Source organism: Nothoprocta perdicaria, unplaced genomic scaffold (assembly GCF_003342845.1).
Source record: "Nothoprocta perdicaria isolate Ctin4 unplaced genomic scaffold, notPer1 scaffold_36, whole genome shotgun sequence".
In the NCBI taxonomy this organism is placed as follows: Eukaryota; Metazoa; Chordata; class Aves; order Tinamiformes; family Tinamidae; genus Nothoprocta; species Nothoprocta perdicaria.
This window is the reverse complement of record NW_020455599.1, coordinates 4,359,615-4,375,006: the sequence shown is the minus strand read 5'-3', so window position 1 is coordinate 4,375,006 and position 15,392 is coordinate 4,359,615. Positions and strand designations below refer to the sequence as shown.

Sequence of the window (15,392 nt, the reverse complement as noted above, 5' to 3'; positions counted from 1 at the left end):
GTGAGGAAGAACTTCTTCACTGTGAGGGTGACAGAGCCCTGGCACAGGCTGCCCAGGGAGGTCGTGGAGTCTCCAGACCTCCTGGGGATCTTCCAAACCCGCCTGGATGCCGCCCTGAGCCCCGTGCTCTGGGTGTCCCTGCTGCAGCAGGGGGTTGGACTAGATGATCTCTAGAGGTCCCTTCCAACCTCAGCCATCCTGTGATTCCGACCGTGTGCGCTCACCGGCGGCACATTCACGCCCAGCCTTCCCCGTGGGGTCCCCCCGCTCCCGGGCGCTCCCAGGCCACCCCAGCAGCGCGGGACGGGGCGCGCTGCGGCTCGCACGAGGCGCTGCGGAGCTGCGCCCGCCTCCTCTGCCTCATCTCATGCCTAACTTTCCACCGGGTAATCTCTGAATTAATAAAACTGGAACAAAAGAACACCTCGCAAATGCACAGGCACACACACACACAAAACCCTGATAAATGTTTAAATTATTAAAAATCCAATATTTCAGAATGCATAACACAATAAAAAGAGTATGACTACGCCATACAAAAGACTGCTAGGATAAATGGCCTTGCATTGAACAGATTTCCACTGTATGAAATAACGAATGGCTGAATTATCTGAACAAAAAAACCTCTGTGAATCTTCCTTTAAACTGGTTATTCCTTAGGAATACATAAATCTTCTTAGGCAGGGCACTCTGCCATCTGTTTGCTGTTGGTTATTTTTGCAGCTCTGGGGGCCAAAGGAAAAGGGGGAAAAATTACTTCTGCTAATAGCAAAACAGAATTTATAGCGCAGTTGCAATGCTCAGAAGTAATTTTATTTCGGCAAGCCAGACAAAACACATAACTAGACAAACAAACCATAATATTACCTGGGACAGATCTGGTGGGGGAAAAGCAAGCTATTATCTAATGGTCTTTCTGATAGCTTTTCCCTCCTCATCCAGCCTGTGGAAGCACGCTGCCTCCACTAACCAGCGCTTCCAAGTCAGCTCTGGGAAAAGCGGGTTTTGTAACAACAAGAGCAACAACAACCAAACAACCAACCCTCGCTCCTTTCTGATTGACAGTTTCTAATCTATTCTTCCACTAAGAAAAAATCTAGCATGAAATTCTTGAAAAATAAGCCCTTGTTAAGCGTCTTGGTATCTCCTACGCATAGGAAAGGAACCCTCTAGACACAGTGGGCACTGGCCACGCTCCCCCTGAGGGCACCTGGGCCATATCAAATGGAGAGCTGGGCAAGCTCAGCCAGGTAAAGAGGCAAAGGATGAAGCAAAGAAACAGGCTAAGCACAGCAGAGAGGAAGCTACAGAAAGACAGGCTCTTGGTAACACACAATTTTAGTAGTAATGTACTAAATTTAGTAGTAATCACTACAGGAATATACAAATTGAGCAGGAATAGAACTGACCAAAAATTTTAAATCTCCTAAGCACAACCTAACCAGCCTTCAGAAAAACACCATAAAAGCATTTCAAAAAAGGGCTAATATAATCAGCAGATCATGCAGAGAAACTCCATGACTTGACTAAGTATATGGTAGGATTCACTTCAGGGTAGCCGAAATTCTATCCTAAACCTCCTGAAAGAATTCATCTTTACTAAGGTAGCATCTTGATGGGAGTGAATTGTTTGGATTTCAAGTTGAATACAGACTATACTGGACATTATCACAGATTCACAGTCCATCTGTCCTCCTTACAGACGAAGCCGCACACAAAGCTACAAATAATTCTAAACTCACAAGTTGCAGTATGGAAGATAAATTGAACAGCTATGTTAAATATACTTTTGCAAATGGAAGCTATGGTTAAATTTCATACACTGATATTTTAAACTAATAAATGAAGAAAACCTTACATATGAATTTAGAAATACAGTAAATATGGTCAAGATTTCCAAAGTAGAGTAATTATTTTAGATATGTAACTTAGAGCAGCGTCAAGTAAGAGCAAGTGCATGACTCTCTCTTTAAACCAACACTACATTAAACGCTTCAAACTGCAGTCATCGTAAGTGAGACACCAAAAAGCAACCGCAGTTTTTGAGAAGATGAGGTGTTTCTCCTTCCCTCTCCTGCAGACACACACACAAACATACATGTACTTGCTAGTCAGCACCTAAGTCAAACCCTGGAACTGTTCAATGCACCGCGCTCACCTACACGCCGCGCGGATGGACCTAATGACAAAGGCAGGAGTTCCTGCACAAAAACCCAAGTACCTCGGCTCGGTTTTGAGCCAATGCCACGCGATCCCCCCCGGAGGGCTGAGGCGAAGGAAGGTGGCCCCTGAGATGCCCTTGCCCAGGCTCGGTGAGGAGGAGCTCGTGAGGGGTCACCCACCATTACCTGCTGAACTGTTCACCATGTTCGGGGCCATGCTGTACGGAGGGGCCTGCGGGTTCATGAGGCCAGAGCTGTTGTTCATCGGCTGCGTGTAGGGCGAGCTGGAGCCCATGATGCCGCTCTGGTTCATGGCAGGAAAATTGCCTTGCCTACGAGGAGAAAGAGCACAGACAGAGCGTTGTGTTACCTGCCGTGCCGCCCGCGCCGCGAGGGCCGCGCGTCTCCTCTTGCTCGCCAGCAGCTGAGGGACGGGCACGCCACCACGTTGCTGTCACCTGTGTGGGGAGCTATTCGTCATCAATTAGTTACTGCATGTCTAGGACAGAACCAGACCGAACACAAATTTCAAGAAAAGCACCCAGTGTTTTTAAAAGTTACAACCCTTCCGCAGAGAATGTTTGGCTCGTATTTTTCATCCTGTGAGTAGAGAGCAATGCAATCAGGAGTCCAAAAGGACATGGGACTGGTGTAAGAACCTCAAAGTGAACAGAAATTTTGACCATGTAATTGCCTGCCAGAACTGAGAAGAACAGTGACATGACCAAAGGAAAAATGGATGCCATAGAACCCATTTTCGATTTCTTCATTTGATGCTATCACATGTGCCCTGTTTCCTGTAAACACTTCTAATTCCACGGTTCAAAAGACCAAACCAATTGCATGTGAGCATTTAGCTTGGGCATAATCCATGACCAAAAGTGGCATACACGAAATTCTCAATGAAATCACTTACATGTAACTGCCTGCTTTCTCTTTTCCTTCAATACCGGCATTGTTTTGCATCACAACCGATGTTCCTGTTTCCAGTATTGATTTAGAGCCCAAAGTCTCTTAGTAAATACCATTAAAATGATCACAGACATGACTGCAGCATTGTATAAAATAGCTGTGTTGCTCATGTCCCATCTATGTCTGATCTTTCAAAAAGTGATGTGAATACTAAACTTTGTGGAAAGAGGAAAGCTCAGCAGGGCTTCTATGTTGAAAGTTAACCACATATCTATATAACGCTTTCATAGCTAAGATCTATTTCTCTGAAAAACACTGTGCTCAAAAAAGCCCTTATCTAATTCTATACTTCAAGTATTTTTGAAAATGAACACTCAGGTATTTTTTAGAATTTAGAAGTACTCTTTGTGCTTAATTCAGCAGATTAAATAGACAAATTGTGGCACAATAAGAAAATACCCAATCGAGGTAAACAGCATAACACACTGTAAGACAGGGTTCATCCAGCTACAAAAATAACCTTCTATTCTTTTCCCTCATAATACAAGTATCTGCATTTTCTTGGTATAGTTAAAACTGCATGTATTGTGATACACATATATATTTGAACAACATGTAAAATCATAGATACAGATACATACTGAAGTGCGCAAATATACTTTCTTTCTTACTCATGACCTGCATAGGAAAATACAGATCTCAGACCTGTTTCCTCAATGTATTTTCTATGAATTCCATGCTATTTTTCAAAATAAGTAAGACAAAAAAGGAAGCAAATCCACCCTTGGTACCTGTCAGCTTTTGCTTCCCTCCCATGAAAAGTCTGTCATTTATCATATAGGTAGCAAAAGCTGCATTTCCAGGTAGCAGGATACTGTTTGGGTACAAATTCTATTTTTCAATTATTATACAATACTCAAACAAAACAAAACAAAACAAAAGTGTCCAAACTAACAACCCTGACTAACTTACACGTTGCCTTCTCTTAGTTCTAGCTAGATTCCTAACACGATTGGCAGAAATAGATTTCTCTTTCAGAAGGGAGAGGAAAAGGAGAGAGGAAGACGACCATTAAAGCACTATTTGGCCTAATTTTTTTTGACACATTGTGAATTTCTTCAAAGGAATAGAGAATGTGTTATTTAAATAAAGCATCTTTTTTTTTCCAAGTCAGTTTTGTCCTTCGCTCTGTGAAGACAAACTTTTCTTCACTCTTGCAAAGAGGAATAGACTTTCTTTTGATATGAAGGAGACAACTGCCACACAATGTCATTTCCCTGATGAAGCCTGCAATGAGTGGTGGAGGGAAAAGATTTAAAATGCACAATGGTGCAATGCTCCGAGGGAAAATTACAAAGGCAAAAGGGAAGAGCAGGGCCATTTGGCAACAACTTTAAAAGATTTCAGTCATACAATCAAGCTTTTCTTATGTAAATATTGTATCTTAACCCCCACTTCCCCGCCCCCAGGACTCCTCAAACTTTAAGCTAAAACCTGCTATATTTCAACAAATGCATTTAATTGAGAAATTCACTCTATGGTGGAGAAGCAGGATTCTTCTCATCATAGACTAAAGCTACTAGCAAAGATGAGGAAAGTGTGCAAGTAATAGATTTTGAAAGGTTCTTTCAAAGATTCCAGGCAATACTGAACTCTCTACAGGTATTTGTCTTTCCAATGCCCTTCATTTGCTTTAAAAATACACAGCAGATTTGCACCTTGCAGGTAAGCTGAAATTGGTCTTGACCTACTAATATTTCAATACTATTACTTCCCATAGCATGTGTATCTTCCAAACTGTGGGGCTGTTCATTGCCTCAAATTGAGGTACAACCTATTTCATGTTACCCACCACGGGCATCAATCTCAATTGTGGTCCACGAAAGCACACTGCTACACAACAGCTTTAAATCAAAAAGTAGAAAACTATTTCCAGTTTAGGCTGAGAGTGGAAATTGAATAAAAGGCATATACTAGCTTTCGCCGGGACAGCGGGAAAATGACCGAAGTGTAAAAAAATTGCTTCTCTACCCTGAAAGGCCCTAATAAAGGCAGGATCTAAATCTGAAGCTTCACCTGGCAGGACAAAACCCTTCCTTTCACCCTACCATTTAGCGCTGTGCTTAGATCTCTGCAAAAGGCCCATCAAATGAAACCCTCAGCCCCATGCCTCCCCCAAGCCAGTGTTTTCTCCATCAAGCACTGACCATTTCATGCAGTGGCCAATTCAGTGACTCTGAAGAGCAGCATCCTGGAAGAGCAAATGTTATTTGATTCTGAGACTGGGTGCAGCGTGCGGTACCGAGCTCCTTCATGTATTATTCTGCTTTATGATGGCTTGGACTAGCGAGTTTCTTTAGGGAGAAATAATCAGGTACTACTTTGGCCTTTAATTCTCACTCCACAGTGGGCCTCCTTTGAGTAAAGACTGCCAACTGTGACAAATTGTGCTGCATCAGAGCTATAATGTGAAGTGGAGTCCATTAAGAACTGAGCTGAGATCACCAAACTCATTTTGATTAACCTCCAGGTCACTAAACACTTATAAATATGTTACACAGCAGCTGCTAAACATATTTATATATGCTTAAGGTCACAGCATCATCTGTTGGTTGTTGGAGTTAAGTCAAAAATCTTATGTCTCCTTCTGTGTAGCTTTTGGTAAAGGAATATCCAACATCCTACTTAAGTAGTAGTTATCTCAAAGCAGAGCACCATCATCTCTCCTACACATCCAAATTCCCTCCCCCTTTTTTCTGGGAGGCTAAATAAAACGATTAGTCTTTTAAAAACTGTTTGCTGTACATGTAGTGACATCTAATGGCAAAAAAACAACTGACCAGCTACCAATTGTATAGCTGAATAAACCCAGTTTGTATACAATTTTGTATACTGAATACAATTTTACAGTATTTACCATGCAAACACCAATAGTTGGAGTGCTTAGGGATAACACAAGAGATAATTAGGAATAATAGGAAGGAATTAAGAAAGAAAACATTCATGTTGAGTAGAATGGAAAAAGGATCTCCAAGGGAGTGATGGAAATCCCAGTTCTTGGCACTTTTTGCATGCATACAACACAACTCATTAGATAATACACTGGCTGGGAAAATCCTGCCTTGTGTATGAACTAGATGATCTGTCAGGTATTTTCCAGCTTCAGCTCCTTCAATTCTATGATCACAAATTATATGTGTGCTTTCTTCCTTTAGGAGGAAAAGCAGCTGGTTTAACACAAATTAAGGATTATGCTATTGGTTTAAACATATTAAAGCCTAAACATCGTGTTTTATTTCTGCTCTACCATTACAAGCAGAATATTTTGCAAACAAACAAACAAACAAACAAAAAGAGATTACAAGCAGGAAGGAGGAGTGGATCTGCATGGGTTTTGTGCTTTGTTCACTCTGTTGACCGTTCAGTCCTTCACAGCGTAATGTTGGGCTGCTGAACACGCAGCGGGGCAGAGCTGCCACCCCAGGGCAGGCTGGAGCAGTGGGCCAGCAGGAGCCCTGTCCAGCCCAGCGAGGTGCTGCACGTGGGAAGGAAGAGTCCCGGCCCGCTCCGATGGCGCTGGTGGATGGAGCTGTGTCTGTGCCCGTGGGTGCCCCGGCAGCACCCTGGGCTGTAGCAACAGGAGTGTGGGCAGGGCGCTGAGGGAAGGGATCATCCCCCTTCTTCTTCCTCTCATCTCAGCACTTGTTCGACTGCATCTACTGCACCATGTCCCATTGGGGGACCCCACCTCAATACAGGGAAGGGCGATGGTAAAGCAGGGTGGGTTGGGCGGAGAATCACCAGCGTGGTTGGGGCTGGAACCCCCACCGTGTGAGGAGAGGCTGAGGAGCAGGGCAGGCCCAGCCTGGCCTGAGGAGCAGGGCAGGCCCAGCCTAGCCGAGGGGCTGCAGCGCCGTGGGGAACTTGGGAAGACATCGGATCCGGGCTCTGCAGGTGGCAAGGCAAGGGCCCCGGGGCACAAGAGAGGCTCGGGCTGGGTTCACGGGAACGCTTTTCCCAAGGAGGCCAGACAGGCCGTGGATCAGGTCGCCCAGAAAGGTGGTGAAGTCTCTGTCCTTGAAGGTTTCCAGGACCCAAGTGGTGAAGCCCTGAGTGACCCTGTCGGAGGTGGCAGCTGGCCCTGCTCTCAGCAAGCACTTGGACAGAGACCTCGGGAGCTGCCACCTGCCTGACCCATCCCGTGATCCTGCACTTGTCAGCTGCACTGCTCCAATGACAGTCGGCGCTGTCAGGCCCCAAATACAGCTGCTCCAATTCAAAACATTTCCTTTTAAGAAGCTCCTGTTCTGTTGTTTTCCTTCATTTGCAACCTACCCTGAAACTTAATCTGCACTTAATCTCCTTTCTCTGCAAAACAGGTAGCATCAGATCTAATTGTGCCTCTTGAGCTAATGCAGAAGTCCACATGCTAAAGAGGGGATGACATATGAGATCTGGTCATCGTTAACAAGCAGAACAAAGAAATCACAAGAAGGAAAAGTACTGACAGTACAAAAGAGGCATCTGAGCGATCACAGCTGCTGAACACTGTCTCATATTGAGATATCTTTCTCTAATTGGCCTGAAATCACTGCTAGATTTCATGTGTTGTCCCCAACTGTCATGGGGAAGCTGCGACGCAGTGCTGAGCCACTGCGTTTCATACTTGCTGGTATGTGGCTGAGTGCATCCTCAGTGCTGCCATCTGATGAAGGCTTTTGCTGTCATCTTCCTCATATTTGAGTAGATCGCTAGTTACAAAACTGAGTTCAGAGGCAGACCCAGCTGCAGCAGCAAATGATAATGAGAGTGGACAATGTTCCTCAGAAGGACAACGAAACACATACGTTTTGTACAGAAACATGTCAATAAAGAATGGGAACAGGCAGCAGTGCAACTAGCTGCCAAACGGTTTTGGAAATAGGAGGCGGGCAGTTGCTCAGGTCAAGGAAGAAGGAAAGATGCAGCAGGGCCGGGGGGAGAAGGGCCCACAGGGCTGCTACTCGAGGGCCAATGCAGCACAAGTGTGGAGCAGACACTGCCAGGAGCCAGCAGGAATTAGCTCGGATAAGGAAGAGCTGGCACCAAGTCAGACCTAAACACACTCTGGTGGCCACGAGCTTACACCTATTACTTAGGCACCTTTGCAGTGTACTTCCAGACGGAATCTGCTGTACTCACATAAAGTAGAGATTTCTCCCAGTTACCCTACTGTGGACACTGGACCCGAAAAATTATCTTGCTACCCCAGCCTGGCCACTTGAGCAACGGCTGCTGAAAAAGGGCAGCCTACAAACTCATGGCACTTTGCCATCCTCGCTCCAGATCTTTAACCTACATCAGTGATGCAGTGAATGCACTGCAGCATCCCAGGGGAGTAATTTGTATAAACATTTTAAAAGGAACCTTTCTTTTTTTCCCTTTTTTTTTTTTCAATGCTGACACACTGTTAAGGTGGCTACTTGACTACAAACTGTGAAAATGACTGCGTTAGGCTGCAGTCACAAATCACAGCGTACTGACCAAATTGCCCTGTGCTTATCTGTGCCAGGTCTGCAGCATGACAATATTTCCTCTCTCTTTTAAATGTCAAAGTATGATTTGGGGGGTTGTTATTTAAACACACTGACCTGCACAATAACCAGAAGTACTTTATTTAAATCTGTCTTGAGCTGTGACTAGCCTTAAGCACTTATAATCTGTCATATTCTGACACCAAATGGGTTATTATAATGAGAGTAATTCAGGAGTGAGACCTGGAAATGCTTTCTCCCTGGAGAATTTACACACAAACATGCGCATGCAAATACACATGCTCTTTTCTTATGGATTTTCCTTCTCGATACATTATGAGATTCCCTGTAGAAGTGAAACTGTTGCTGTTGTCAGAGGATATGGGAGAACAGGGGAAGAAAAGCAAGAAAAAGAAGCAATACTGCTTGCTTTGCTCTCACTGGTGGAAGTTCATCAGTGAGTCATCACTGTTAGTAAAGGCCAAGACAGAAGAAATCTGAACAGTGTCTTGAAAGCCACAAAAAGGCACTAAAGGCAATTCCCATGTAAATAAAACAAACGAGTTTAATGCTGTCAAATGTGAAAGCAAAGTATTTCCCTCTCTTGTTAACTGCTGCTATAAACATACGAGCAAGGATTTGCATTTCCTCTCTTTGTGCAGCATGGAAGCTCTTTGCTCACAACAGCAAAGTTTTAGAAAAGCAGCTGGCAATGAGACAGGTGTTGGCTTTGCCAGGAGGTTTTTGATGAAATCCATTTTTCAGGACAGAAGGGTACAGAAAAAAAAGTGCTTTGCATGCATGTGCATGAAAAAAAAAAATGAGGACAAGGCTCCAAAATGCAGATGACACTGACACAACACTATGAGACATCAAGGAAATGCATCCAGGTTTGTGCCAGGAGTAGTCACAGAACCAACAACCAAGCATGAACAGAAACACAAAAATGTGGAATAGTTTTTGAGTATCAAAATCACATGATAGTGCTCATCTCCTCAAAGTCACTGCAGTCTCACCAGGCACACTAGCTGTTTTCTTGTCCTGGTTGATCTAAAGATTACAGCATTGCATTGCATGCTTTTGGGGAGAATAACAGAAATGGCCTTTCTATATAGATTCCTTCTCTTCTGATTATGCAAATACTTATGTCCTTCACACCATTACTATTTAGAATTCATTAAGAAGCAACTAAAAGGGGAGAAAAAAACCCAGCACTTAGTTGTTTCTATCAGACTGATTATATTCAGCTCCTCTGAAAATCACCCACAAAAACTTATCATTCGTTCATGCACTCCAGTCATCACATTAACCATTTTTGTAGTGAAAAAAATCTCTCCCAGTGACTACCTACTTTCTACTCACTTAAAGCCCAGTAGAATGTAGGAGATTTACACTGAAGGAGCAAGATAAGAGGTAGGTATCGATGCGAACACCACCACAACTACACAGCATCTATACTGTTGAAAGCATTTTGAAAATAGAGTAAATCTCTTTATCCCATTTTACACATAACAAAGACTGAGGAAGAAAACCAAGCTTAATAGTGCTCTAAAATATCGTCAGAAGAATAAAAATGGTAGCATAATATGGTGAGGAAAACATGGCACAGGCCCACAGAAATAAATCCTTAGTTTCAGTTGATCCTGCTAATATAAGAGTGTGCCACTGAAAGACATGAAGGACACTTAGTGCAATACAGCAGCATTCAATTTTTTAAAGCTGTTGCAACAATTCCACTTTATTTTCATAAAGCTCTTCCTATGCTAATGAGAATTATTTTGGTCTGCATTTCACAGTGACAGCAGCTCTCAGCTGGCAGTTTTCAAGCACACAGGGATTCCCCGAAATGATTTTGTTACGCTGCATTCTTGCAAGTGCAGCAAGACCTCCACGCCTGAAATGAGCTGTGTAAGAAGAGGGCTGGCCCTTCGGAGTCAGGGCAAGCTACGTTGAACAACAGAGTATAAAGCTGTGTGACTGAAAACCCGGGACTGCTGGAAAGCTGGCCAAGCCAGAGGGCCTGTCAGCGCCTCCACGCTGGGCTCCTAGTGACCCTGGGCTCCCTTACTGACAACGGGCACGGCAAGAGCTGCTCCAGGGGCAGCCGCATGCCTGTGATCCCCATCCGACACAGGATCTCCACACTACAAGGAGATCCACTTCCTGGCCCAAGAGGAGTGCGGGATGGGTAAAAGAGGGATGCTGCAATCTGCACAGCAAGCAGCAGGATGCCCGAGGGGGAAATCTGTAGGGAAAAGAAAAGAAACGTTTGGTATGAGGGAGCTGGGAGGCAGTCACGCTGCAGCCGCCTGCCAAGAGGGTGAGCGAGCCTGGTGTGACTTGATACCAAAACGAGGAGTGACTCATATGACTCGCTCACTATGTGCCTGCTATTTTTGTGCACGCTTATAAATAGCTTTAATAAAAATTGGAAGGCCCTACGAACTCCCTCCCGGAGGGATTACTTGGAAGCAGGGCAGAGGCTGTTCCCAGTGTCCTGACAGCCAGCGGGGCACCAAGGCACGGCGCGGGAGGCTCCAGGAGGAGCAGGGCACGCGGCGGCCACAGCGCCCGCGCAGCCTCCGCCGCGGCAGCACCGCGAGCGGCTCCGGCGGGAGGCCACCCGCCAGCTCCGGGCCGGCACCATCAGCCGCGCTGCCGCTCCGCGGGAAATCGCGGAGAATCCCAAGCCCCCCAGGCCAGCGCCTCAGGCAGCAAGGTGTGCACAGCAAAGCGCAGCCGGCCGCCAGCACGACCGCGTGCGCGCAGCCACGTGGCGAGCAAGTTCTCCCAAGGGATTTCCCAACACACCCAGCTTCTCCCACCTCTCTTTGCCCATTCGCCTGCAGCTATTAAATGTTTATCAGTATTATTACTATTGCCACCACCACCATCACTCTCAGCATTGCTGCGCTGAAGACACTTTCACAAGCACCAGGTGACACATAAGTCAACTCAATTTCAGCTGGATCTTTTCTCCCTCTTTAGCTCAGGAGTGGCCTGGAAACCTCTGTGACGACGGCAACAAGTATTTGATGCATGAGGTAAATCTGGTGGCCATCATTAAGAAGGGCCAACCTTACTGCTGCCATGCTACCATTTAACAGGGGCCTTACAAAATACTTGTGTGTCACCTCCACTAACACACCTGCCTGAACTCCATCAGTAACTGTGGAAAAGGCTGTTCCCTCTCCTATTTGCCCAGCTACCAGGGCCCCCAAAATCCTCAATTTCCTCTCAGCTATCACCATTGCTAAACACCTTAAAGTCACTGCAAAACCCGAGCTGCTCCTGCCTGTTTTTTCTCTCTCACTTTCTGCCACGAGCACCCTAGGCCGTTCAGTCACAGTCCTGTTCTTGCACAACGTATCCGCTAAATCACTTCGGCAGACACTGAACTAACTTCCTTAGGCCTTCTTCAAAATTCCCATCCGTGGGATGGCTGCTCTCCTGGTTTTTGGTTTTTTTTTCTGACTAGTTTAGTAATTTAAACTAGTGGATTGCCCATCCAGCAGATAAAAAGACAAACACTGTCCAAATCCATTTTTCCCAAGTGAAGCATTTTTCACGACCCCAAGAATAGCACGTCAGTCCTCCTACAGTCCTCCTTTATTCTTTACTTTTATATTAAACCAATTAATTAGGCTTTGTATTTTTATTTCACTAAAATCATCCTTTGAAGTACAGAGTTCCTGTGCAAAATCTGATTTTGAGGCAAATATGAACACAGTATACCACATAGAACTGCAACGCAATTTCGTTTTAGAATAATTAGTACTCCTATAGAGGGCAACATCTCTCCTAAATAACCAGATCAAGTCAAAAATAATCGTGACACAGTAATAATCTAATTAGCATTGTCCCTGAGATAACTAAAAATTCTCCTTCATTACTCTGAATATCCCCCTTCCTTTCCAATATACTCCTGTTTTCACCATTTAAGAACTGTTACTCTCCAAAGGAAAAAAGGAACATTTACTCTTGAGGTCTGTGGTTAATCTCTAATGGCATCAACACATACAGCAGTCTACTTGATTGATGAGTTACCAAAAAAAAAAAAAAAGGAGAAAACCTCTCCCCAAATCACTGGTTGCCTGCGTGCGCTCTACAGCTTGGTGACATCCAGGACTCCAAAATGATGGATTTGCCTTTTAGTAAAACAAAATTCCAGATAAAAATATGTTTCTCTCAGTCTCCCTCAAGAAATGGCTTTGGTTAGCTCAGCATGTGAAGTTTCTTTCCATCCTGACACAATTTTATCAGCAATTTTGAGCTGATCTATAAAATGCATCTTCATAAGAAAATAATAGAAGAGTTGCTTCCAACTCTCCCTTTACAATAATAAATACATAGAAGCTAACTTGTAGTTCATGCCTCCTAATACATTGCTTCCTACACAAAAAGGCTATACAGGGCTCTCCTTTGAAAAGTAAAACATGAGGAAAGGAAGCATCCTTTGGAGGAAGAGAAGAGAGCAAAAAATCAGCTTGATATAGATGAATATTTCTTATGAGAAGGGAAGAAGCGTGAGTCCTTAAAAATAAAAATCAATATTGGCTAACAGCTCCATTAGAAATAACAGTTACAGTAATCATTAATATTTGGGCTTTAACCTCCTAAAGCACTCATATATGGTGTCTATAGAGGAGAGGTTCCAGCCAGCAGGCAGCCTCAGGGAGCATGGCCACTGCTCGGAGCTCAGGGCACTCGGGCCGGGAAGCAAAACCCCTTGGTGCAACCGAAACTCTGTGGGGAGCTTGATTTGGAAGCTCAGTGCCACTGCACGACTGAAACGCACTGCTTGGGTACTCACACCGCACTGACCGGGAGCCGCTCGCGCCGGCTTGATCCCTTAGGGTCCCTAAGGGAAACCAGAGGTCTGGGAGCCTCAGGAGAAGTGGTAGGGGGAAATAATCAAACGCCCCGAGACTTTAGAATTGCGAACGGCCTGAAGTTGCAGTAATTCGTGTACAGCAGCTGTAGGTGAATGTTAAATAAAAAGAGTGGGCAGAAAGCGCCTGTCGGCGAGGGCCCGTTTCAAAGGCAGCAGACAACCTGCCCCCAGCCTGGCTCCACCATGGCTCCCAGGCCTGCCTCGGCCTGGTTTCCTTGGGGGATGTCACAGCTGGCAGCCTTTCATCCACAGAGTGGCCTAGTTTGAATAAGCAAAGCAACCTGAATGAGTGCTTAACCTTCCTGCTCTCCGCTGCACTTCCCAGCAGAGAGCAGCGGCTCCTCCAAGCTTAAGGGGAAAACGGGAAACAATGGAAAACACATTCTTCTCTCTGGGGGTTAAAGACGGTAGGTTTTACTGCAGCATGGCAAGCCTTCCTGCTACACACTACCCAAGTGTAGCTTTTAAATTGCAATTAGGATCTTAAAGCCAAGCTCTAAGATCAAAAGGGCTAAACTACTGTAAAATGCTGCATAGAAATTGACAGGATCAGGGACGTGAATTATCTGAAAAAGTTCTGTTTTTTATTTATATTATTATTCTTTTTAAAAAATTTATTTCCCATTCTGGTCTCGTTCTTTTTCCCTTTTGACGTTTTAATGCACCGCGTTCATTACTACATTTCCTCACCAGTAGCTTCTAGTCCATCAGCAGTGCTGCATTACCCTGGCGCTGGAGAAAACAATACGGAAAAAGTGCTTTGCTGGCACCAGCAACGTGGAATATGAATTATACATATAGGCGGCGGAGAAATGCTGAGGGAAGGTCAGCGGTGTGCGTGCGCTCGCGAGCGTGCATGTGCAGTGCACGCAGGCAGACTGGAAAGGAAAGATGCACAGAACGCACTTTCTCATCTCATCTGGGCTGACTGAGACCACAGCTGTACAACAGAAATTCTCTGGTACCAGTGCAGCTTTTACGGATCAATTTTCACCGGGCTAAACGGAAACTCGCTTCAGTTCTTCTGACCTCATCGTGATGTTATTCCACTTCTAACTACAGCTGTAGTTTCTGAACTCATTAGCTTGTTCATTTACTGTGAATCAGTAAGTTATCATATTATCTAAACGTAAATTCTGTGAAAAGAATCTTGTGTGTTTTTCATTAGAGAGAAAAAAAATGGTTTTAAACAACTTTTAGGATTTCATTCCATCAACAGCGTAAGTGCTCGTAATACAGAACCACACACATTCCTAACGGGAAAGTCCAAAAACAGAGCCTGAAGATGGTGTCTGCAGGAGGAGCAGTGGAAGCTCCTCAGTGTCCATTGGAGATTCCTCTTGTTCGTTCTCATTGCACTCCCTCCCGAGAACAGCCCTACAGAGGCTGTCTCTTCCTTCAATGTCCTTCCAGAAGATGCAGACCGTAATCAACAGTGATGCTAAAAAGGCAGCACACACTGTGTTTTTCTCTGTCCTTCACATCATGCCACCCTTCTTCATCACATCCCCTGCAATCTGTTATCATCACTTGACTAGATTGTCACTCTTGTCAAGTGTGCCCCAAGTCTGCATTGACCTAATACTAGGTCAGCTTCAGTTTCTTATATAGCTTTAGGAAAAGCCATGTGCCTTAGGTGGCATGGGGGGCAGAGGACAGTAGTATACATCTCCATTTCTGGTTTGGCATCTCTATGACCAGAATTTAAAATGGCCAGACGTTGCAAACAGCTAAGTAGGATCTCAGCTCCTCAGTTTAGCCAACTGCTATGTCTAAATCATTTCTCTAAAATCAATGAAATTGAATTCTAAATTCATTCAATCTATAAAAAATTGCTTTAATTTACACAGTTGCAACAGGCACTCCCAAGCATATTAAGGTAGAGTACACTGAGGTCAAAGACACTCCATT

General features: G+C 44.7%; 1 protein-coding gene across 1 annotated transcript in view; it reads right to left on the bottom strand.

Annotated features, from left to right (window-relative positions):
* The window catches only part of ARID1B (AT-rich interaction domain 1B), a 312,324-nt gene that overhangs the window by 40,273 nt on the left and 256,659 nt on the right, over nucleotides 1-15,392 (bottom strand). The window contains 1 exon segment of the mRNA XM_026044358.1: nucleotides 2,349-2,494. Within this exon segment, the coding sequence (XP_025900143.1) occupies nucleotides 2,349-2,494 (146 nt within the window).